The sequence below is a fragment of the Trichosurus vulpecula genome, chromosome 8, assembly GCF_011100635.1.
Source record: "Trichosurus vulpecula isolate mTriVul1 chromosome 8, mTriVul1.pri, whole genome shotgun sequence".
NCBI lineage: Eukaryota > Metazoa > Chordata > Mammalia > Diprotodontia > Phalangeridae > Trichosurus > Trichosurus vulpecula.
In genome coordinates, this window is record NC_050580.1 from 234479872 (window position 1) to 234506018 (window position 26147).

A 26147-nucleotide genomic window follows, 5' to 3' on the forward strand; every position below is an offset into this window, starting at 1 on the left:
TAAAATTCCATTCCTCCAGACTTTTTGAGAAAGTATAATCACAGGAAGAAAGACTGAGACTGATGAAGAATTTAGCAACATCAACAGTTCATTTGTGCTAAGCTGATTTTGAGAAACTGTTCAATAAAATTCTTTTAACTTTCTAAGTAATCAAAAATTCCATGCTTTAGTCAAAACAATTCCCTAAACTCTTTGTATTCTCAAACCAAACTTTACATAGTTTAATAGTACTTTCTTTAATCATCCCAGGATAGGGAGTCCACCCTTGTCCCAGTGGTAATCCTGTAGGGTGTCTTGATCCTCTTATGACTGACCCCATTTTCTCCTGGGGATGTCCCCAAACAGGAGGGGCACTCCTCAGAGGAACTTCTGAGAGAACTGGACTAGACTCCTGAGGTACTAGCCTTTTGGCTTTATTCAATCTGAGAAGTTCCCCACTGAAGACACCAGAGACGGCCTCCCTTCAATTATGAATTGAGGAAGGCAATCTTCTCTCTGCCTGAGTTCCGCCTATATGGAAGTTCTTTTCCTATAGTTACCACTGTAATATTCAGGGATTTGTTTTGGCCAATTCTCTAATACTTCCAATCCTTAATTTCTGGGCTTAACCTCTAGGGTCCTAAAGACCAGTCAACAAGGGCCTAAAGGTTCTTTATAAGGGAATATTAAGCAAAATTTATATCTACTTTCCTTTAAAACTTGGTGAAAATTTAGCTCTGATAGTCAGACTGACTTAATGCTAAGCAAATATAAGTGATAATAAGCTTACTCACTAAATGAAAGGGAGCCATCTCCTTTCCTCATCTCTGTAAAACATTAAAATGAGCTTTCTTCTCAGGTCAGAAGAGGGTGGGATTTCTCCCAGGATGGTTATTACAGCCTTGACAGCTTGCTGTTGAGGTGGAGAATCTCTCCCCTAAGGCTATCAGGTCTGGCCTGAATTACTGCTCCCTCAAGGTGGTGTCAGAGCACTCAGTGGGGAATGGCTCCCCCAAGCCCTACGCATCCAGGGACTGGTCATAGGGTCCTCTACATGGGTTCCTTGCCCACTGTGAGCAAAGGTTTACACTCAACCAATTTAAGAGATTTCTCTACTAATGACAAGAATCATTTAATTACTCTTTGGTAAAAGAATTTAAAGGCAAAAAATTATTTTAATCCAGCCAATAGGAAGTTTTTTAAAATTAGCTAGGTGGCTAGCTGGCTGAAAATGAAGAACTAGCAATTCCACTGATGAATCAACCTGGTCTTAAGAACAGAACAAAATAAAACAAAACAAAAAACCAAGCCAGGGTATAAAAGGTTAAAATTGTGGCCATGTAATTTTTATAAAAATAGAATTTGAGTGCTCCAGAGCTTATAAATTTAGACATTAGCCACAAAAACAGTCTCTCTTAGCCCAATCAGGGACCCTTCTTAAAGAAAATGAATTTAGGATAAATCCAGGCAGACTAATCAATCTTCAGCTTAGACAGACTTACCTCAGGCTCAGAGAATTTGAGTACAGACAGCAAGGGAAGTGCAACCTCCCAGGGCTGCCATCCCTGGGGGAGAAAGTGTCGAAAATTCCACCTGGTATGCACTTCATTTTTGGGTCCCTTGTGGAAGCTGGCCTAACGAGGTGGAGATCCACACACTGCAGTCCCATCTTGGGTGCCAATAATGTAGGGATTAAAACTGTCCAGCCTACAATAAAAGAGACTGAAGCAGAGCTCTGAGCCAATGGCACTTTATTAAAGGGTCCATGATCCCCTCCAATGAAGTGGACCTCACAATCTGAAGTGCCCCTTTCTTCTGGGACCTTGTTTTTTATAGGATTTGATAACCAAATGTGCAAAAGAGGCATGACAGAATATGGAATTTTATTGGTTGATAGACCTTGCTCTTGAGGGCCAAAAATGACAAATCAGTGGGGAGAGGGAAGGGGATCATAGGTTGGGTTAAGCATGGGGCATCTCCACTGACCAAGTGGTCATAAGATGGTCACCTGCTCATAATGGACAAGAAAGAATGGTCCTAGTGGATAAAAAATAAGTTGGGGACTTTCCAAAGCATCAAGGCATGCCACTTAGGCTGGGTTTGGATATGGAATTTGAGTAAAACAGGATGGAGATATCTTTGTCAGCATTCTTGTGGTTGTGCAAGTGTGCCTCATGACTTGGTAAACAAGTATGAACATTACATTAAAGTTTGAGGCCCATTATAAGAATCTATTTATCCCTACATGATTTACGTAGAATACCAAATGGATTCATACTGACTGGAATAGGAGTCCAAATGAAGTATTTCTCACACTATTCAGGTCATTGGATCATTTATGGAATTGGAAATAGTTCTTATTCATATATATTTCAACCAATTCTCTATAAATCTTAGATATCTGTTCATTATCAGAGGAATTTAATTTAAAGGTTTCTTGCATTCAGTTGTTTTCCCACAAATTCTTATTGCATCAATTTTGTGCAAAAACTTTTCAATTGTACAGAATCAGAATTGTCGTTTTGTCTCCTGTGATCCTTTCTATCCCTTGTTTGATGAAGAACTCTTTCCTTATTCATACCTGTGATAGGTACTTCTTTCTGTGCTTCTCTAAATCTGTTCACCTAGGTCACATATCAGCTTTGGAGATTCTTCTGGCATATGGGGTTGAATTGGTGTAAAACTAAGTTCTGTCAAACTTCTGTCAAACTTCCTAGGCATTCTAGGCACTGATTCTTTACCCTATGAATTAGGGTTCCTTGGTTTATCAAACATGATGCTATTATGTTGCACTGCTTCTGGCTCTGACTGGTTTCTTTTTTTAAAAAAAATTAAATTTGTTTATTTTTACATAAATTTATCATTTGGACCTCCCATTCCCCCTCTCCCAACCGAAGAAAAAAGAAAAATAAAGCCCTCATCATAAACATGCATGGTTAAGCAAAACATATTCTTATATTAGTCACGCTGGAAAACTCATGGCTCTCTGGCATTTTAAATTCTTTACTTCATTGTCAAGAGGTGAAAGTTGCTTAGATCTTCAGTACTCTGGACTAGTAGTTTATCCCTGTATGAATTAGAGTTGTAAAAGTTTTCAGACCTGATTACCTCTATACTGTTGTCCATCACATTCATATATCATAATGTTTTTTTAAAAAAATTGTCCCTTAGTCATTCTGAAATAAGAGAACAGAGCTCCTTAGGTTCCAATTTTTGATTACTACAAAACAAGATCTTATGGAAATTTTTGTATATATAGGTCTTTTTCCTCTTTCTCTGATCTCTTTGGCGTATAGGCCTAGTAGTAGTACAGTTGAGTCAAAGAGTATGCCCAGTTTTTTAACTTTGGGGGCACAATTCCAATTTGATTTCCAGAGTAGCTGCACCCATTTACATCTCTACCAACAGTAACTAATTGTTGCCTGTTTCCCTACAACCCCTCAAACATTTGTTATTTTCCTCTTTTGTCATCTTGGCCAATAGGGGTAGAACCCCAAAAGGGCTTTTATTTGCATTTCTCTAATAATTAGTGATCTAGAACATTTTTCCATATGGTTATTGAGAGTTTGGACTTCTTAATTTGAAAACTGCCTATTCATATTTTTGACCATTTGTTTACAAGGGAATTTTTTTTTAAAACAAGAATTCATTTTGTTAACTGTTTTTTTTAATTTAATTTAAATTTATTTACTTAACATATCTAGTTTTCAGCATTGATTTTCACAAGAGTTTGAATTACAAATTTTCTCCCCATTTCTACCCTCCCCCCCACTCCAAGATGGCATATATTCTGGTTGCCCTGTTCCCCAGTCAGCCCTCCCTTCTGTCACCCCACTCCCCTCCCATCCCCTTTTCCCTTCTTTTCTTGTAGGGCAAGATAAATTTCTATGCCCCATTGCCTGTGTATCTTATTTTCTAGTTGCATGCAAAAACTTTTTTTTTGTTTTTGAACATCTGTTTTTAAAACTTTGAGTTCCAAATTCTCTCCCCTCTTCCCTTCTCACCCACCCTACCTAAGAAGTCAAGCAATTCAACATAGGCCACATGTATAACATTATGTATAACCCTTCCACAATACTCATGTTGTGAAAGACTAACTATATTTTGCTCCTTCCCAACCCATCCCCCCTTATTGCATTTTCTCCCTTGACCCTGTCCCCTTTTGAAAGTGTTTGTTTTGAATTACTTCCACTCCCATCTGCCCTCCCCTCCATCATCCCCCCCCCCTTTTTATCTTCCTCCCTCTTCTTTCCTGTGTTGTAAGATACCCAATCGGGTACGTATGGTATTCCCTCCTCAGGCCAAATCTGATGAGACCAAGATTCACTCATTCCCCCCTCACCTGCCCTCTCCCCTCCTCCCACAGAACTGCTTCCTCTTGACACCTTTATGCGAGATAATCCACCCCATTCTATCTCTCCCTATCTCCCTCTCTCAGTATGTTCCTCTCTCATTCCTTAATTTGATTTTATTTCTTTTAGATATCCTCCCTTCATCTTCAACTCACCCTGTGTCTGCTCTCTCTCTCTCTCTTTGATATATATATACATATATATATACACATAGATATATACATACATACACATTCACTTATGTATATACATAAACATATATATATATATATATATATGCATATTCCCTTTAGCTACCCTAATACCGAGGTCTCATGAATCATACATGTCATCTTTCCATGTAGGAATGTAAGCAAAATAGTTCAACTTTAGTAAGTGCCTTGCAATTTCTGTTTCTTGATTACCTTTTCATGTTTCTCTTGATTCTTGTGTTTGAAAGTCAAATTTTCTATTCAGCTCTGGTCTTTTCACTGAGAAAGCTTGAAAGTCCTCTATTTTATTGAAAATCCATATTTTGCCTTGGAGCATAATACTCAGTTTTGCTGGGCAGGTGATTCTAGGTTTTAATCCTAGCTTCATTGACCTCCGGAATATCGTATTCCAAGCCCTTCGATCTCTTAATGTAGAAGCTGCCAGATCTTGGGTTATTCTGATTGGGTTTCCACAATACTCAAATTGTTTCTTTCTGGCTGCTTGCAGTATTTTCTCCTCGATCTGGGAGCTCTGGAATTTGGTGACAATATTCCTAGGAGATTTCTTTTTGGGATCTATTTGAGGAGGCGATCTATGGATTCTTTCAATTTCTATTTTGCCCTGTGGCTCTAGAATATCAGGGCAGTTCTCCTTGATAATTTCTTGAAAGATGGTATCTAGGCTCTTTTTTTGATCATGGCTTTCAGGTAGTCCAATAATTTTTAAATTATCTCTCCTGGATCTATTTTCCAAGGAGATATGTCACATTGTCTTCCATTTTTTCATTCCTTTGGTTCTGTTTTATAATAACTTGATTTCTGCTAAAGTCACTAGCTTCCACTTGCTCCAATCTAACTTTTAAAGTAGTATTTTCTTCAGAGGTCTTTTGGACCTCCTTTTCCATTTGGCTAATTCTGCCTTTCAAGGCATTCTTCTCCTCATTGGCTTTTTTGGAGCTCTTTTGCCATTTGAGTTAGTCTACTTTTTAAGGTGTTGTTTTCTTCAGTGTATTTTTCAGTATTTTGGGGGGTCTCCTTTAGCAAGTCATTGACTTGTTTTTCATGGTTTTCTCGCATCCTTCTCATTTCTCTTCCCAATTTTTCCTCTACTTCTCTAACTTGCTTTTCCAAATCCTTTTTGAGCTCTTCCATGGCCTGGGACCAGTTCATGTTTTTCTTGGAGGTTTCTGTTGTAGGCTCTTTGACTTTGTTAACTTCTGTCTGTATGTTTTGGAATTCTTTGTCACCAAAGAAAGAATCCAAAGTCGGAGACTGAATCTGGGCACGTTTTCGCTGCCTGGCCATACTCCCAACCAACTAACTTGACCCTTGAGTTTTTCAGTAGGGTATGACTGCTTGTAGACTAAAGAGTTCTATGTTCCACGTTTGGGGGGGAGGTGCCAGCTGTGTCACACCAGCACTACTCCTTCCCCAAGAACCCCCAACCCGGACTGGGCTTAGATCTTGAGCAGGCTGTGCACTCCTGCTCTGATCTGCTACTTAATTCCTCCCACCAGGTGGGCCTGGGGCCAGAAGCAGCAGCAGCTGTAGCTGCCCCACCTCCGCTGCCCCCGGGGCTGGAAGCCGAACCACCAACTCCTTCCACTCCTGCAGCTTTTCCCACTAACCTTCTCCACTGTCTTTGGTGTTTGTGGGTTGAGAAGTCTAGTAACTGCCGCAGCTCACTGATTCAGGGTGCTAGGGCCCCCTCCGCCCGGCTCCTGGTCTGGTTGGTCCACGCCGCTCAGGCTGGGCTCTGCTCCACTCCGTTCCCAGCTCCGTGTGGGACAGATCTCACCCAGAGACCATCCAGGCTGTCCTGGGCTGGAGCCCTGCTTCCCTCTGCTGTTTTGTGGGTTCTGCAGTTCTAGAACTGGTTCATAGCCATTTTTTATAGGTTTTTGGAGGGACTCAGCAGGGAGCTCATGCTGGTCTGTGCTTTCCAGCTGCCATCTTGGCTCCGCCCCCTGACAAGTCTTGTTAACTGTTTTAGGGATAAAACTGCTACATGTACTTCAGTTTTGTTTTTTAACAGTTCTGGTATTCCCTTGTAAAATCATAAAGAAATGATTATTTCTCCCATACAATAATGAAGTTGTATTTATTTTACTGCTTTCTTCCCTTTTTTAGTGACATTTTCTTTTCTCTAAAATAGTACCAGAACTACAACAACAAAAGCATCTGAAGAGGTTGAAAAGATGAGCTGCTGACACAAGAGGACACGAGAAAGGTGACTTAGAGCTAAAGCAGCAGATGTGAAGAAGCAGGGAATCAGAAGAAGAGGGATCCAGGCTGGATTCACCTGCACCTGAGTGCACACTCACTCTCTGCAATTTGCTGTGGCTGATTCCTTCAGCTCTCTGAGCCTCTGTGCTCTCATCTATAAAATGAGGGAGTTGGGATCAAATCACCTTTAAGGTCTTTTCTAGCTCTAAATCTACGATGCTATAAACAGAATAGAAAATTATTACTGGTAATTGCAACTTTATAATGTAGTTTGAGATCTGGTGATACTAGGCCCCCTTCATTACTACTTAAATTTTTATTTCCCTTGAGGTCCTAAACCTTTTACTACTAAAAATGGATTGTTTTAATTTTTCTAGTTCTATTTCTAAAAAAACAAAACAAAACAAAAAAAACCCTTATGATTAGCATAGCAACAAAGCTGTAAATCACTTTAGACTCTATCATGTCACAAGAATATCCCTCCAATTATTTAAATCTTCCTTTATTTCTGTAAAAAAAAAAACAACCATAGGTATATTTATATAAATTCCTAGTTAATCTTAGGAGCATAACTTCCAAAATTTTTATGCCTTTGGTATTTACTTTAAAATTTATTTTTCTATTGCTTTTCTCCTGGTATTTATTAGTACTATATAGAAATATTCATGATTTCTATAGATTTATTTTGTACCCTATCACATTACTGGAGGTATGGTTTTGATTATTTTTTCCTAATTATTTAGGCTTTCTGTGTGTCATTTTCAAATAGGAATAATTTGGCCTTGACTTTTGCCTGTTTGTTTATACATTTAATTTCTCCTTTTTGTTGACTGTGATAGCTAGCATTTCTAGTACTATGTCAAGTAACAGCTGATAGAGGGGCATCCTTGTTTTACCCCCACCATTACTTGCTGAGGAAAGGATCCAAGATTTCTCCATGACAAATAATGCTAGCTCTTGGTGTTTGTTAAACATTTTTGACTGCTTTAAAGGACACTTCCATAGACACAATAATACACTACTGGTGGAGTCATGAACAGGGCCAACCATTCTGGAAAGCAACTTGTAATTATGGTTTTAAAAAATGATTAAAATGTCCAGATCCTTTGATTCAGAAATTTTTCTGCTAAGCATTTACCCTAAGAAAGTCAAATACAGAAAAAAAAAAAGGTCTCATATATACCAAAGTAGATATTCAGATTCAGAAATGTTTAAATTATGATGTATTAAGGCACTGGACTATTACTGCACTGTAAAAAAATGAGAAATAGGAAAAATAAGAGAAGCTGGGGAAGATATACAAAGTGAAGCAAGTAGAAGCAGGAAAACAATTTATCTAATAAGTAACAAATAATCATGATTTTGAGAAGATATATTTTGTATCTCATCACTTTACTGGAGGTTCTATCTTGATTAGCTTCCAACTAAGTAACATAACAATACACTTTTATGACAAAGTAAATAAAAACAACAACCCAAAATAGCAACTTAACGATGTATAATTATAACGTCCACGTTTGGTGGCAAAAATGAGATATAAATATGTACTTCCATCCTATCTTTGCAGAGGTGGAATGCTATAAGAAAACCCCAAAGAGATCATGAAGAGTCAGACATGACTGAAATGACAAAACAACAACTAAAAATTCAACTTGGTGACAGCAAATTTTTATGTATTGCAGTAGTCTTTTTATTAAGATTTTATTTAAAATTTCTGACTCAATATTCATTAGTAAAATGGGTCAACAGTTCTCTACTTCCTTCATTACTCATTCCTTTGAGTATCAGAACCACTGGTCTTATAAAAGGATTTTGGTACAGTGCTCTCCCCCTTACTTGTTCAGAATGACTTTTGTAGAAGAGGTATTAATTATTTCTTATGTATTTGATGTACTTTATTTTAAATCCTGGAAACCAAGGGTCCCCCCTTCCTTTGTAGTTCATTTATGGCCTGTTCAATTTCTGAATCAGGTTCAATTGTCTTTTCCTCAAATATTCAATGACCTGTAATTAGGAACTTTACCCATGTTGTGATCACTTTTTTCCTAGACACTTCCCAAAAATTTTAAGAACAAAAATTTCCAAAAGATGCAATGGCCAATGCAACACCACTAGAAAAATATGTTCTTAATTCAAAAGGGCTGATGCACAAAGAATAACTAATGTGCTACTAAGATGAAAGATGGCACATCTTCCCTTCTGAGCATCAAATATGTAAGACTTCAAATTTTGAACCCCTAATAATAAGTGTCATCTTTTCCAATGACAGAAGCTTTATGGGTCCCTATAAACTTTTCTTTCAACTACACAACTATTGTATTCTCTAAATAAAATTCAACTTTTTAGAATAAAGCAAATAGGTCCAAAAATTTGACTGACCTTTTATTACTATGACTGAAAGCTCGATATTTGAACATTGCAAATATAGTCAAAGATTGTCCCCAAGGGCAGGGACTATCTTTGGCCTCTTTTTGCATTCCCGGTGCTTAGCACAGTGCCTGGCATAAAGTAGATCCTCAATAAGTATTTATTGAATTGAATTAAATAGAGCAACTGCAAAATAAAAATTCTTCTCTATTATCCATTGCTGACATAAGAATAGTAGGCATACTTTTGGTTCAGGGTTCTCACCAACCAAAATACTGGTAAGAACATAGTAGGTATAGAGTAGGCAAGCAGCATTTTTTCAACAGAAATTATTTCCATCTATTCACTCTTTGTACAATTCTATTGCTCCATAACTAAGTGCTGGGTGGGAATATCAAAATTTAGATGTAAAAGAAAGAGTTTGCTCATTGATGTGACATACTCATAAAACATCACCTAGTTATTTTCCTTCACTGATTCCTCCAGTCTCACCTATAAAAATGATCAGTCCACTACACGAAATCATGCTATCTTTTTATTTTCTGTTTGGTTAGAGACAGACTTCTGGAATGGTCTCAGAGGAAGGAATACTCATTGTAAACAATCAGTTTATGGGAGACTATACAAGTTTAATAATCTTACAGAATACCATAACACAGGGTATCCTATAAAAAGACATGTCTTGAAATGACTCTATGCATATTTTCATTATTTTTCTTTTTATTTAAAAGTGAAAAAAAATGAGGCACAGAGTATTAACTTAAGAGTTCAAGACAATGGAATAAGGAACAGGATATCTAGATGTTGTTCCTAAGATCTCCTTAAAGCACCACGTGATCTAAAGTAATTTGCTTTTTATGATATTCCTTCTCCTTCTGTTAAGCAGAGATATATTTGTCTTCCTTAACAAAAAGTGTTAAAAAGATTTCAAATTTTGTAAATAAGGTGTATTGGACAATATAAACTTTGTTACTTTAAATACTGGTTATAGTTTAAATTAAACTAAAAAGAATAATACTATTAGGACAATTTATACACAATCCCAATAATTTCAAATAGCGTTGAAAGATCTAAGTATATATATCAGAGACAAAATATACACATACTATATATACATCATGTATATAGACTTATATACACACACATATACATATAGATATAAAAAGATCAATACCTTAAAAAAATCTCTTATCAGTTCAGCCTAAAAGAAGAAATTGCACGCAGGCCAAAACTAAGCGAGTCATATTTTAAGTATCTGTGCCTCGCAGTAGGATATGTTTGATGCTGTTCCTAAAAGTTATCAACCCAAAAGGAGACTCATTAACTACTCTTTATCTAAGGACTGAGATGACACTCAATATTAGGAATGCTATGTTTGGTCATTCTTAACTGTCACCTTGCCTAGATTATATTATGCTGCTTTCTATCTAAATTGTGCATTCCTTTGCCTTACAACAATCCCTAAAAATATTATTTGGAGTAAAATTTAATATCCAATTCTAATCTTTCAACATAAAAAAGGTCAAGATAACGATATTTTAGGGACCTAAGGGTCCTTGCCCCTCCAATGTTAGCATATGGCACCATCTCCTTGTAAATTCACTTAAGTGGCACAGTACTGATTGCATTTCCTCCTTCTTATTAGGAAGGTAGAAAGATGCTCTTCTAACAAAACCATGAAATAAACATTATTTCACATGCCTAAGATCTAAAGTTAAAGTAAGTAACTTTATATAACTTCTTTTTCTCTACTTTGAGATAATTTTCAAGGAAGTCTCTATGGAGCAAGTCTGTGAATCTACCTGTCACAACCAGATTAAGCACAACCTTTGTTTGTACTACGCTCCTTCATTTTATTGAGCAGCCAGCGATAAAAATGATTAGGACAAACAAAGGAATTGATGAATATATGTGCAGCTAATATAAATTAAATTTAACAAACATCTATTAAATGCCTATTATATGCAAGATATTGTGCTAGGCTCTGGTTTTACAAAGACAAAAATGTGATATTTGTTCTCAAAAATGCCTTTGGGATTAATGTTTTTTTCATTATTTGCCAGACTCCTATTACCAAAAAGCCTATGTCTCGTCACTATATTTCCTGTCCCCTTCACCAACACATCACTCTCTTATTAAAAGATATTTAATTTGCTCAAGCAATACTTTATGTAGATCTATATTATGGGAGATAAGGAAGGTAGCAAACTAAGACTTGTTTTTATACATGTGAGCTTACATATTGTTTTAGTGTTCCCTATGAAGTGTCTGAAATGCCTGAAAGATCAGATTTAGTGAAAGTGAGATATGAATGGCACGGACACTAACTAAAAACAAAAGTGAAAGAGGTTTTGGAGATACAATTTAATTCCTACTAACATAGTACTTGTATTAGTCACAGGAATGCTACAACTTTGAGTAACAAAGTTTAAATCTTAATGAATCAGGAGGAATAAAACTGAAGGTATCCACCGTCTTTGCCATTTCAACTGAACAAAATTTAACTTCTATTTCCCATTCATAGACAAATTTGAAACAATGTACAATTCTAAGGAATTAAAATTGAAAATTGTGGACAGATAAGCTACTGAGCCATGATGACAACTGATACTAAATAGCACTTAAAGCTTTGCAAAGCAGCTGACATCCAACTTCTTGTTTGATGCTGGGAGGTAAGAACTGCAGGTATCTTTGTCCAGTTCTACAGATGAGAAAATTGAGGCTCAGAGAGTCTAAGTGAATTAATTGCCCAACATCTCATACGTAAGGAATGGAAGTAACATTTGAACACTTTCCGCTACCCTCTGTTAATGCATTTTCACACTTTTCAAATACAATCAAAAATAGCCTGTAGTTGAAAGAATCTTAAAACTATGTTTAGTATCTAGCTGACAACTATCTCCTCATTCTTGTAATACAAAATGAATTCTACCTTGTGGACAGCCTACATATAATCATAAAATTTGAAAGCTAGAAGAGACCTCAGAAACATCTCTTTCCCTAAAGGAATTTTCCTATAACATATCTGACAAGTGGTCATCCATCCTATGATAGAAGAACTATGAAGGGAGAGAACTCACCCTTTTGAAAGCAGTCCATTCCACCTTTGGATAGCTTGGATCGTGAGTAAGTTTTTCCTGACATCCAATCTAAGTTTGCCTCTTGCAACTTCAAAGGACTGTGGGTCTGACAACTTTTACTAGCACCAAAATTTTTTCAAAAATACTTAAAAAGGCAACCAGGTAAATGAACACAGGTCTTCCTGCTATATGAAGTTAACAACATTCCAAAGCCACAAGATCATCTTCTATTTTTAATCAAGATCCAAAGCACTGTATAATCAACACTGCCCCCTAGTGATGAACAATTATACCAACTAGCATAAACAATATTATTTTTCAACTTTTATTCTAAGACATTAAAAAAAACAACACAAATAACTTATTAGACCTGAGAATAATTGGAGATAAAGGTTGAATTATCCTTTACTATTTATATGAAACAAGAAAGCCTAAGACAATGAATCAACGAAGTAGTAGCTTTTACATATCATACCATAACATATAACCAAACACACAACTGCAGTCAGCCAAGACTGGAAGGATATATAACTTTAAAAGTTGTGATGTTAAAATTAATATGACTATAAACAAACTCAAAGGGAAGTGAGAGAGCCTGATTGTTACCTGAAAGGGCTCATCTGCTAGATTATAAGGTCTAGAGAATAAGAAACTTGAATATACTCATTCTACACTGGGTACACTAGGGATTACAAGAATGAATTCTGTGAGAGACTGCCCCCCAAAAAATGTTCAGGAAGAACAGCAGCAAAGTACATTTGCCCTATAACTACAACTCCTAAGCTAAGAGATATATTATGTAATAAAATGAATACTTACCAAGGTTTGTGCCATCTTCACCCATAATGCATTTCATTGAGGTGATGATTTGTTCCACCACAGGTGGTGACAATGATGTGGCATATACAGCACTATGAGAATGTGTTCGGAGATAGTCTATCAGTTCCTGAGGAAGTTGGCAAAAAACACACAATTAAGAGGCATTTCTTGTCTTTAAAGACTTTAATGATGAAACCACTATCCTATTGGCAGCTAGTACAAATTTTTTGTTTCACTGTCCTCAATTCTGATCTCAAATAAGTTAAGCTGACATATAAAATTATTGCCATTATAGTTCAAGAAGAACTGACCCCCAAATCAGGAAAATATAGGAAAGCATATGGCATCCATAGTTTTTTAGGAGAATATATAACTCTCAAGGACAGGGCTGCTTCACTTTTGGCTTTGTTTTTATCTCTAGTCCTTCACGTGGTACCACACATAGCATGTACTTAATAAGTATTTATTGCACTTATTTCTGCATGCTAGATGCTTGTTGAATTTTATTCCCCATGTCCTAACACAGAAGACTATATCCTCCAAAGTCTAAACTCAGCAGACCATGCCACCTCACATTCTTAAAGATACTAAGCTGGCTTTCCCAGGCAGTTGTCTGTGGTCACTCTTTCTGTACATTTTTCTATTTTGACAAAGCTATCACTTACATTTTATCCTGAGCTCCACAAACTAATCCTTTAAAGCCCCTAAACAGCATACCAATAAAATATTGTTAATGTCTCAAACTCAACATTTTATGAACCCAAGCAAACCCCTGAAGATCTATCCATAGGTGAATGAAGTGCAACAAAAATTATAAAAAAGGAAACTACCTAAATATAATCAGCAAAAACATCAGTTAAAGTCACTGAATAAGGTCTGCCAGATATAAGGGTTTCATATTTTGTTTTCATGTTTCTTAAACAGTTGCCTTCCAAAAGAAAACCTAACACAGATGTTGTATGCTTATTATGAGATACCATTAGCAGGTTGTCACTTAAAGACTAATTCTGGCAAAATCAGGAAAATACTGGATTCTTCCAAATTCCTGCTGTTAATACTTAACACCCAGCTGAGAATCTCAAATCATCTGGAACCCCAAATCAAGTAAAATAACTTCATTCCCAGTTGGTGTCTCTAAAATCCTCTGCATCTAGGATCACTAGCACAACTCAAACCAAATAGAAGTCCATTGTAAATAGGAAATACCACTATGTGTTCTCTCACACAACACTGCACTCTGTACCTCAGACCAGCATTTAGTTTGGGAAAAAGCTGTAAGAATGAAAAACAAAGAATAGAAGGTACCTTTAGTTCAGCAAAGATACATGAGATTTACTCACCATACAACCAAAGTGTGAAGTTCACTGGTACTGCAAATCCAAGTAGGAAACAAATTTATACCCACAGCATTGCTACTCAAGGGCCTACCGATACATCACTCAAGCTTCAAGCATGCTCCCCATTTCTTAACCCACATTTACCTTCCTGCCTCCAATGTATCCTCCAGCAGCTCCAAAGCTCTTTGTGAATGTCCCCATCATAACATCCACGTCCTCAGGATTCAGACCAAAGTATTCTACTACACCCCGACCTGTCGGGCCCAGGGCCCCAATGCTGTGGGCTTCATCTAGATACAGGTAAGATTTGTATTTCTTCTTAAGAGCAATCACTTCAGGGAGGCGAACAATTGACCCTTCCATGCTGGCAAAACAAGATAACAGGATACATAAATTTAGATTTTAACTAAAAGCTAATATTTTGGCTCCTGTTTGCTAACTTTATTGATGTTTGAACAAAGTCTGATTGTTATATATGCAGCAACGAAAACACTGAAACTTGTCTTGGTCCCATGACTGGATGGCTACCCTTTTTGAAACCATCATGGCTTTTAAAAGTATCTAAGAAGCCTCAATGTCTATTTCAATTCGAAAGTTATTTCTCATAATCCAGTCCCTTCTAAGGCAGGAATTCAATTATAGCTTCTAAGTACAGTTCATGACACAATGGTGTTAAGCACACATTTAGATGCCATATTACAATGTTATCATTGATTGCTAAACAACTTGAATACCATGTTTCTGCAGACTTCTAGGGAAAGAAATTTTCTTTCATAAGCAGTCAACAACAGAAACTAATCTACCTTGGAAGAAAAAAGATCAGAACAGATTTTCCTCAAGCTTATATCTAGCACTCAACAACAGATTTAAAATTTTTTGATGGAAGCAAGGACAAACAGTAAACAAATTGGGTGTGGGAAGGGGAGGAGTATGGTCACAGGAAATAAACATCTGAAACAGTATTTTTAAAAAGAAAATAAGCTGCCAGCATGCATAATTATACTCAGCAAATACACACTGGATCTAAACAGAAGGGAGATAAGGAGAAAGTGTGGCATAAGAAAAAGAGTGATGCAGTCAGAATGAGAAGAGTTATACTCCTAGTTGTGCCACTATATAGCATATACTTTAGGCAAATAGCTTTCACAATTTGAGCCTCAGTTTCCCTACCTTCAAAATGAGGGGATACCTAACGTCAGTTTAAAATTTTTTCACTCATAGGACTTATCTCGAAGGATTAAGAGGATCATTTAAATATAATTAGGCAAAGCACTTTATAAACATAAAAACATTATGCAAAGTTACCAATGTTAATGCTATTATTATTAGTCTATGATTTTATGGAACAACATCACCAAGATGAAGGGCTGTAAGATTACCTGTATATTCCCTCCACAAGGATGAGGATTTTCTTCCAAGGCCTTCGTGTTCGAGGCTGTCCATACACAATAGCATCTTTTAACAGCTTCTCAAGGCTTTGCATATCTAGAGCAAATAGAAAAGAATCATAACACTCCACAACAAATTTTCTTCTCTTTCATTCGTTCCAAGAATATATGATTTTTTTTTTAATTCAAGAAAGGTGCCAGAAATGGCATATTGTTACAGTGTTGAGGAAGATGAGAAAGCTGGTCAGTTTGAATTAAGATCTTTCATTTGGAATGTCATCAGAAATTATTGAGGTCCTGCTTAAGTTAATATGACCTAATTGACCCAATTAATATGACTCTACTATTGGTTAGAGCTAACTCAGGCCTGGTTATGAGACTATAAGCTTCTAAATAGCAGAAATTGACCAAACTAGGCCAAAGTTTCTGATTTTATTTCTTTTTAAGAGTTTTGTTCTGTTCCATGCCCACAGGCTACATCTGTAACCTCAATTGGTCATTCCACAAATGGATGCACAAGAAAGGCTGAAACAGAGGTTGGATGGATCAGTGAAGGTACACTATCCCTATTGTGGGAATTAAAACACAAACACAGTCACACACTCTCCACATCATGCCACATAACAATAAAACACGTGTCCTAATGCTAATAGTGGGTGAGCAGTGTCATCTTTGTATGCGATTGAAAAGTTACCAGAATCATGGGATCTTGGAGAACATTGAGTTTGAATGATATCTATACAACATCCCCAATAAGTGACTATTATTCAGCCTTTGTTGAAGCGCCCACTCCTTCCTAAGGCACTCTACTCCAATTCTGAATAGCTCTAATTACTAGCAAGTTTTTCTTTATGTTGAGACTGTGTGCTCTGCTAATCTGCAGTTTATCCTCATTCTGCCCTGATTCTGCCAGAATTCTACCACTGATCCCATATTTTCACAGTCATCTCAGCAGTCAATTGGGATAAAAAATACTTGATTTGATCAATTATGTGGAGTTATTAATATGGATAAAAAAATCAAACATATATGATTATTTCACAAAGTGTTGGGAAAGTTAAAAAAGATGGCTTCTAACTAGGGATATAGTAAGACCCACAAATTATTAAATATTTAACAATAAATTTAACAGTTAAGTTTAACTATTTAACTAAAAGCCACCAAAGCATTAGAGTTTGCTAAATTCTTCAAATATGTACAATATTTCCTTGAAAGAGTCTGTATGTTCTCTAATAGTAAGGTAACTAGCCATACAGTTATTATCTCAATAATGATTTTTTAAAAAATTGTTAGGGGAATAATTTTTATGTGGAGAAAAGAATTATCTTAGTTTGGGAAATATAAAGCATACTCTTCATTATACCTGGGCCAAGGAATTTAAATCGAGCTTAGTTATGTACAGATTATATCCAAAGGACTCTTAACTTCTTGAGGTCTTGCTTTTCTATTTGCCCCTTTCGAGGGGTTCACTAGCCTGGGAAATAATTTAACTGCCATTTCCAACACTGTAGTTTTCCTAAGCAGAAGGAAGTTTTCACGTTAGATTTATTTAGTTTTAAAGTTCTAAATACCACAATAAGCCACATACTTATGTTGGGTTTGATACACATCAAGATAAACTAGAAAAAATCTGTGCAGCATAAAATCTGGGGGGTGACTTTAAAAGTACACATCACTGTCATAAAAGCCTTTTCAAGAAATACAGATATATGGGGGAAACATTACTTCCCTATTTGCATAAAGGAAGATATATGGAAAGACGGGAGAAGATGTTAGAAACATGGCATTAAAAAACAATAAAGCAGCAGAGTATGTATGTTTAAATCTCAAGTGATGCATTACCAAACAAGCCAAATGATAACTAATCCAGACGTTCAAAAAAAAATTCCCCAAAGTATGCTTTCTGGAGTTGAAACCAAAGTTTCTGTTAAATCAGTAAAGTACGGAAACTTAGAAGGAACCACATGAAAATGTGGTGATTATTCTAGTTTTTCATGTTTATATTCAGAAAGGAAAAAGAAAAAAAATAGGAAGTTTAGTCTAGGTTTCAAAGGAAAAAATATTTCCAATAAAATGGTTTATATATAGAAATTTTGCCATATGAAGGAGAATTGGACAACAAAGGGGAGAAAGAACATAAGGGAATGATTACTTTAGGAGAAAAAGCCCTCCGCTTCAGCCTTTCCCCATAATCTAACTGAAACGATAATATCTGCTAAAAGAATAGAAACATCTTTAAATTCTGCTATTTCCTCTATACTTTCCAATATAGTTACAATGCGTGGTGTAAGCAATGGGATTCCCAGCCTACATTAACCAGTGATCAAGAAAAATTAAATAACTAAGACTAACCAAAAAACACGGAAACCACTCACTATTGTGTTTGAAGATTCTAATTGTTGCTCCAGACAACCTTGCTCCAAGAACTAGAGATGCATGGTTCAGTTCATCACTCAATATGAGGCAACCCTGTGTAGAAGAGTCAGAGGAAAGAAGAAATTAAGGAGAAAAAGCAGGTCACACAAATCACAAAAAATGAAAACCACTAAAAATACAGTATCCTGTTAAGCAGAACAAACACAAAAGCAAAGCCAGAAAATTTGAGGGGAAAATGAAAGCCAGCATGAAAGCAAATAAATCATATTTTTCCCATATTCACCTTGATAAGGGATATATACCTAGAGGTCGATAAAAAATAACCTTCCCAATTTATTTTCTTATTCCAAAAACTCAGGCTTACTAAACTAGGTCATATGTATAACCAACTGCATAGTTCAATATACCTCAAAATACTTATCATCGGCTTAGCACTCCCCCAACTGATGCACGTTACATGGCTAAGTAGAAGTTTGTAGTGAGTTGCTTCTCAAGGTTAGTTCTTGGATGATAACACATTGTAGGTTCATAGTTAAAAGAATGATTTTTAAAAAACTTGTATCTGAAACCCGTCCAATTTCCTAGGGGTTTGAGTTGTTTGTTCTGAGGCTTTTGTACGAGTTGGGGAAGGAGAAGGGCTGGGACCAAGGGTAACACTGTTGTCTCTCACACAGAGTCTGTTTGCCCTTCCTTAATGTTAGAAATGGGTAGCAAAGTCAAAGTTTTAGCTTTGCTTCTAAAACCTAGCACAGAGCTCCATCCAGCACAAAGATACTTTGTTTTTGCTGAAGCAGGAAAATGTGATATTTTTCACTACTTATTTAACCACTCCCAAAGTCTGATGTACCACATTGTCCTAGGACTCAAAATAATCTTGCCAATAAGATTGCTGACAATCTTCAACAGGTAAGACCTGTACTCAAAAGCAGATTTTCCTGTCAAATAGAAATCTCTTTCAGTGAACTGAATTGTCTTCATTCCTGGCAATGGCTCAATGGGGGGTGGGAGGTTTGATTTATTGGCCAAAATGAGCCTGAAAGAAAATGTTTAGTGATGCAATGATTAGAATATCTTCTCCCTCTTACAAATGGATTTCAACTGTCCTGACACATCATAGGAATATTCTTTCAGTACTTCCTCAGACAGTCTGATCTGATTCAAGTCAGATTTCAAAAAAGCTGCCTACCAGATCATCTACTTCAAGAGGGGCTGCATTCCTCTTATCCCCTTAAGTACATTAAGGGAATAGTTTTGAACCTGATCATTAATGGGGCCCAATGTATTTCTGGAATATATTTAATACTTTAAAATTCAATGAAATTATTTAATTTTTCCCTTTTTTCCTCAAAAGGGTATTAAGGATACTAAAAATCAAGTAACCTTTACAACAGTTCACATACATCTAAAGGATTATTCATGCAGCACAAATTTACAACAAGGTTAGCTGGATTTCAACAGATGGGATCTATGGTATATGAATCAAGCAGACTCATGTTTACAAGTGATTCTCCTGGCATGTTTTACTAGAAAAGCAAGGTCAGTGAGTTATGTAACAGGTGTGCAACCAGGAAAGAAAACCACACCTCAGCATGACTTAAGCAGAAGAATCAACTGTAAATTCTATTAGACTAACTTTAGATTAATAATTTCCATCAATAATTTCTCATACTCTGCAATGTGCGCTCTTTAGTGCTTTGTTACTTTTTGCCTAGGTGATGTCTGGTTATCAGAATTCATTTTTTCACTCATGTGAAGTTAAATTTCCCTGGTTCTTATTAGTATAAAAATCCCCCCTGGAAGTCCAGGAATGGTTTCCACAAATGAAATCCCTTCCCTCTGTCCCACCTCACCCTGACAGTGTTTCTTCCTTCTGGGGTCAGCATGGGATAATGAAAAGTATGCTGGATTTGGAACTAGAAGGGTTGGGTCAAAGTACAGGGTCTGACACTTAAGAGACATGATTATGGGCAAATAGTTTTCTATATCTGAGTCTGTTTCCTCATCTGTAAGATGGAGATAATTTTTATGCTCCCTAATAACAACTAGCTTTTTATACCTCTTTACAGATTCCTCATAGGATTGGCGTGAGAAAGCACTTTGTAAATCTTAAAGTTTTATATAAATGAATTTTCTAACTTCTCTCATTCTGCTACTAGACTACACCAGAGCATCTTGAGGGAAAAAGAATGCTTTCTTTGACTCTCTGATCTTGATGCCAGCAAGCTAATGTAATAACCCTCAATTCAACTGGCAGAAAGTCAAATAAACAGTTTACTAAAGAATTGGGAGTGGGGAGAAGTAAAACTATTTTAGGAAGAATAGGACAGTTGAAATTCAAAAGTATAGTAATATTCTTTGGTATATCTATGTCTGGCCTTCTTTCTCTAGAATTCTGTTCTTATCTCATTCTATCGGCATCCACTTAGTCACTAAGCTGGCTCATCCTTTATGTGAAACCCAGATTGTTTCCCTTTAACTTGTGCTGTAGCCTAAACCAAACCTAGCTAAATAGCTCTGCTGTTTTATATCCCTAAAAACTAGACACTGAGATTTTTGTCCAATGCTCAGAAGTAATTATCTTTTATTTCTCATATCAAAAGTGGTACAGCTTTTGGACTCCCAGTTTCTGACAGGCCTTAACTACAGGTGAAAAGAATATATAACACAGCAAACCTCTCTAGTCTAGCTACAGCTCCACCCACCACTTCATGGCCTTGAGGTAACAAATCATTTGTAGAATTCACCCCCTCCCGACCTTAGGAATAGATATCCAAAGTCCTATCTCAGACTTTTTATAATATCATGAAAACCATAATGACAATATACAGTTTTCATGACCAAGAAGGGAAGTATGATGTCTAACACACCTCTCTTTAAGATTTTCTTCTCTCTTCTGATCAGGATCATAAATTTAGAGACAGAAAAAAAACTTTAAAGATCTTCTAATCCAAATCCCTCATTTTAGAGATGAGGAAACTGAGACCCAGAGCTTAAATAATTTGCCCAGAGTCACAGTTAGTGTCTAAAGGGTGATTCAACTATGCCCAAAGGGCTATAAAACTGTGCATACCCTTTGATCCAGCTATACCACTACTGCATCCCAAAGAGATCATAAAGAAGGGAAAAGGACCCACATGTAAAAAATATTTATAGCAGCTCTTTTTGTGGTGGCAAAGAATTGGAAACTGGGGGGATGCCCATCAACTGAGGAATGGCTGAACAAGTTGTGGTATATGATTGTGAAGGGATACTAATGTGCTGTAAGAAATGAAGAGTAGGCAGACTTTAGAAAAACCTGGAAAGACTTTCATGAATTGATACTGAGTAAAGTGAGGAGAACCAGGAGAACACTGCACACAGTAACAGTAACACTGTATTGATGATCAACTATGATAGACTTAGCTCTTCTCAGCAATACAATGATCCAAGATAATTCCAAAAGACCCATAGTGGAAAATGGTATCCACATTCAGAGAAAGAACTATAGAGACTGAAGGCAGATCGAAGCATAGTATTTTCACTTTTTTTTTTTGGTGGCTTTTCCCTTTTGTTGTTTCTCCCTTCACAACATGACTAATGTGGAAATGTTTACATGATTGCACATGTATAGCCTACATCAAATTGCTTGATGTCTTGGGGAGGAAGGAGGGGACGGAAGGAGGGAGAAAAAAATGAAACCCAAAATCTTATAAAAAATGAATGTTAAAACTATCTTTACATGTAATTGGAAAAAATACTATTTACAAATAAATAAACAAACAAATATTCCCAAACCCTTCAAAAAAAAAAGTGGGATTCAAACTCCAGGTCTAATAACTCCAAAGTCACTTTTCAATATACCATGTGCCTCTTGATTCCTTAAATTCCTTGTGATGCCTTTTATCATTTTATTTGGTATAATAATACTTTTGCTAGATGATAAAAATAAACCTATTTCTCCAGAGACAGGATAAGGTATTAAGCCAATCCTCTACTCTAGAAAGTACTGAAAACTTCTTACAAGTTGAGGAAAGTTATGTTTTCTTGCAAAGGGAAGAAGGAATTCAGTAGAATTTAAAAATAAAAGATTTCACAAAAAACATAGGAATTAGAAGTGGAAGGGACAATCAAGATCTAATCCAAATCCCTCATTCCGCAGATAAGGAAACTGAGTTCCTAAAAAGGTGACTGACTTGTTCAAGGTCATACAACTAGTTAAAGGAAAAATTGGGGCTAGATCCAAGTCTTCTCCCTTTTAGTCCAATGTGCTTCCACCATGCCAAATAACCTCAGCTTTTCAGCTAGAAAATGCAAAGTGAAAGAATGGTTCTATATATTTCAGAACTCTTAGACTTAAAATTTGCCACCCCCATACTTGAACTTTTCCAAAATGATTTTTGCTGCTGAAAAGATAACAGAAAGGGTAAGAATGGAACAAAATAATAAATATATTAACAACAATGAAATTTTCCTGGAAAATTCCTGAGGTTTTTTTCTTACTTTGGAATGAAGCTATCACAAGGTGGTTCCAAATAACTAATAAGGAAAAAGGAAATCAAAACAACTCTGAGATTTCACTTCATACCCAGCACATTTACAAAGATGACACCCCCCCCCCAATGACAACAATCAATGTTACAGAGACTGCAGAAAGACAGGCATGCTAAAGTAATGGCGATCAAGCTATGAATTAGTCCAGCCACTCTGGTAAGCAATTAAGGGGGAGAAGGAGAAGAAAAGGGAGAAAGAAAGAAAGGTAGGAGAGAGGGAGGAAGGAGGAGAGGAAGAGAGAGAAGACAAAATACATCAAAATATTCATAACAGCAAATTTTCTGGTAGTAAACAAGATGTCCATCAACTGCAGAATAACTCAATCTGAATGTGATGGCAAGATATAAATGAGGGAAATCTCCTTTTCCTTTCTTTTCGATTTCTCCTTTGAAATAGCTTGAAAAATCAATTCCTAAGCATCAAAAATTATGTCATATTCAACACAGATTTCTTTCATATATATTTGATCAGGTTCTGTTGCACTTTTCTACTTCATCTTGAAGTACCACTGACATTTCACCACATGGTACACTGGGCACCGAAATGTCCATGTAAAGGCTTCTATATCACTGATAAAAATAAAATAGTATAAAAATACCAGAAAATCTGTTTTACTTCATGTCTGTTGTCCTAATTTCATCTACAAATGCTGTCAGAATGGTCTGGCTTAGCTCTTTGAAGACTGGTTTTCTGAACTAGTTTTTGCTCTTGTTGTGAGGTGATAATATCCAGTTTTCAATCTTCCTCCTCCATAATATTTTGCAAATGAACTTATACTGTCAAGTGGCATTGCCCTTGTGCATACTTTTCCTCTTAGAAAGAAGACTGTTAGTCATTCTCCTATTGATAAATGGTCAAAGGATATGAGCAGACAGTTTTAGAAGAAGAAATCAAAGCTATCAATAGTCACAGGAAAAATGTTCTAAATCACTAATAATTAGACAAATGCAAATTAAACCAACTCTACAGTTCCATCTCATACCCATCAGGCTAAGATGACAAAAAAGAAAAATGACAAATTCTGGAGAACATATAGGAAAATTGGTACCCTAATGTACTGTTGGTGGAGCTATGAAAATGGTCCAACCATTTTGGAAAACAATTTGGAACTATGCCCATAAGGCTACAAAACTGTTCATATGCTTTGATTCAGCAATACTGCTACTAGGTCTGTACCCTAAGGAGATGAAAGAAAAAGGACCCATGTGTATAAAAATATCTGTAGCAACTCTTTTTGTGGTAGCAAAGAACTAGAAACTAAGGGATTGCCCATCAGTTAGGGAATTACTGAAAAAGTTATGCCATATGATCTTGAAGAGATACTACTAAGCTATAAGAAATGATAAAGGGGATGATTTCAGAAAAACCTGGGAAGATGAATATAAGTTGATGTGAAATGAAGTGAGCAGAACCAGGAGAACAATGTACACAGTAACAGTAATACTGTAATAATAATCAATTGTGAAAGATTTCACATCTCTGATCAACACAAATGATCCAAAATTTCAAAGGACTCATGATGAAAAATTCTATTCACCTCGAGAGAAAACTGATGAACTCAGTGTAGACTGAAGCATTTCTTTTCCACTTTCTTTTTTTTTTTCCCAATGTGACTAATAGGGGAATATATGTTTTGCGTGACTTCATACGAATAAAGAGTTTTGTATTTCTTGCCTTCTCAATGGGTGGAGAGAGGAAGAGAGAGTTTGGAATTTAAAATAAAAATTTTTAATTTTTTAAAAGGAAAAAAAGATTGCTTCTTGGCTAAGGAAATTTCTGAGTTCTTTTGACCTCATGGTGGTAACAAATTTATACTCATTATGCTTCTGTAAGAATGAGGAAAAAATAAGGAAAACAATATATACAGTGATTATAATATTTCAAAATGGAAAGAAAAAAATTAAAGTAATGCCATAAAATTTTAACAAGTCTGACCCTCCTCAAATTCTTTGCAAAAGGTATACAACAAGGCTGTGTGATCTGATACATAATGTGAGACTTTGTCAATGTGTTGGTTAGTTTTGTTGAACTATTTTCCCCTCTCGTTTTTATTCTTTGTTTTAAGGGATGGCTCCCTGGGAGGAGAAAAGAGTGCAGCTAAAGTCAGAACAAAAAGTATATATAAAAATTTATTTTTTAAAAAATGTAGATAATGCCTTGAAAGGCAGAATTACCCAAATGGAAAAGCAGGTCCAAAAGATCACTGAAGAAAATGCTACCTTAAAAATTAGATTGGAGCAAGTGGAAGCTAGTGACTTGATGAGAAATCAAGATATTATAAAACAGAACCAAAGGAATGAAAAGGTGGAAGACGATGTGAAATATCTCATTGGAAAAACCACTGACCTGGAAAATAGATTCAGGAGAGATAATTTAAAAATTATTGGACTACCTGAAAGCCATGATCAAAAAAAGAGCCTAGATATCATCTTTCAAGAAATTATCAAGGAGAACTGCCCTGATATTCTAGAGCCAGTGGGTAAAATAGAAATTGAAAGAATCCACAGATCACCTCCTCAAAAAGAAAACTCCTAGGAATATTGTTGCCAAATTCCAGAGATCCCAGGTCAAGGAGAAAATACTGCAAGCAGCCAGAAAGAAACAATTTGAATATTGTGGAAACACAATCAGAATAACCAAAAATCTAGCAGCTTCTACATTAAGAGATCGAAGGGCTTGGAATATGATATTCTAGAGGTCAATGGAGCTAGGATTAAAACCAAGACTCACCTAACCAGCAAAACTGAGTATGATGCTCCAAGGCAAAATATGGACTTTCAAGCTTTCTCAGTGAAAAGACTAGAGCTGAATAGAAAATTTGACTTTCACTCACAAGAATCAAGAGAAGTATGAAAAGGTAAACAAGAAAGAGAAATCATAAAGGACTTACTAAAGTTGAACTGTTTTGTTTACATTCCTACACGGAAAGATGATGTGCATCATTCATGAGACCTCAGTATCATAATAGCTGAAAGGAATATGCAGGTATATGTGTATGTGTGTATATGTATGTATATATCTAGGTGTATATATCTAGGTGTATATATATATATATATATATATATATATATAGACAGAGGGTACAGGGTGAGTTGAATATGAAAAAGGATGATATCTAAAAAAAATAAAATCAAATTAAGGGATAAGAGAGGAATATATTGAGAAAGGGAGAAAGGCAGAGATAGAATGGGATAAATTATCTTGCATAAAAGTGGCAAGAAAAAGCAGTTCTATAGGAAGGGAAGAGGGGACAGGTGAGGAGGAATGAGTGAATCTTGCTCTCATCGGATTTGACCTGAGGAGGAAATAACATACACACTCAATTGGGTATCTTACCCCACAAGAAAGAAGGAGGAAGAAGATAAAAAAGGGGGGACATTAGAAGGGAGGGCAGACAGGGGGAAGAGGTAATCAAAAATAAACACTTTCAAAGACGGACAGGGTCAAGGGAGAATATTCAATAAAGAGGGATCGGTTAGGAAGGAGCAAAACATAGTTAATC

At 36.1% G+C, this 26147-nt stretch overlaps 1 protein-coding gene across 1 annotated transcript in view; it reads right to left on the bottom strand.

Moving 5' to 3' along the window:
- Positions 1-26147, bottom strand: part of SPTLC2 (serine palmitoyltransferase long chain base subunit 2) — a 176009-nt gene that overhangs the window by 84644 nt on the left and 65218 nt on the right. Inside the window, exons 6-9 of the mRNA XM_036734628.1 lie at positions 18115-18208; positions 15731-15836; positions 14496-14715; positions 13015-13141 (exon numbers count right to left, since the gene is read on the bottom strand). Coding sequence (XP_036590523.1) covers positions 13015-13141; positions 14496-14715; positions 15731-15836; positions 18115-18208 — 547 coding nt within the window. The remainder of the gene's footprint in view (positions 1-13014; positions 13142-14495; positions 14716-15730; positions 15837-18114; positions 18209-26147) is intronic.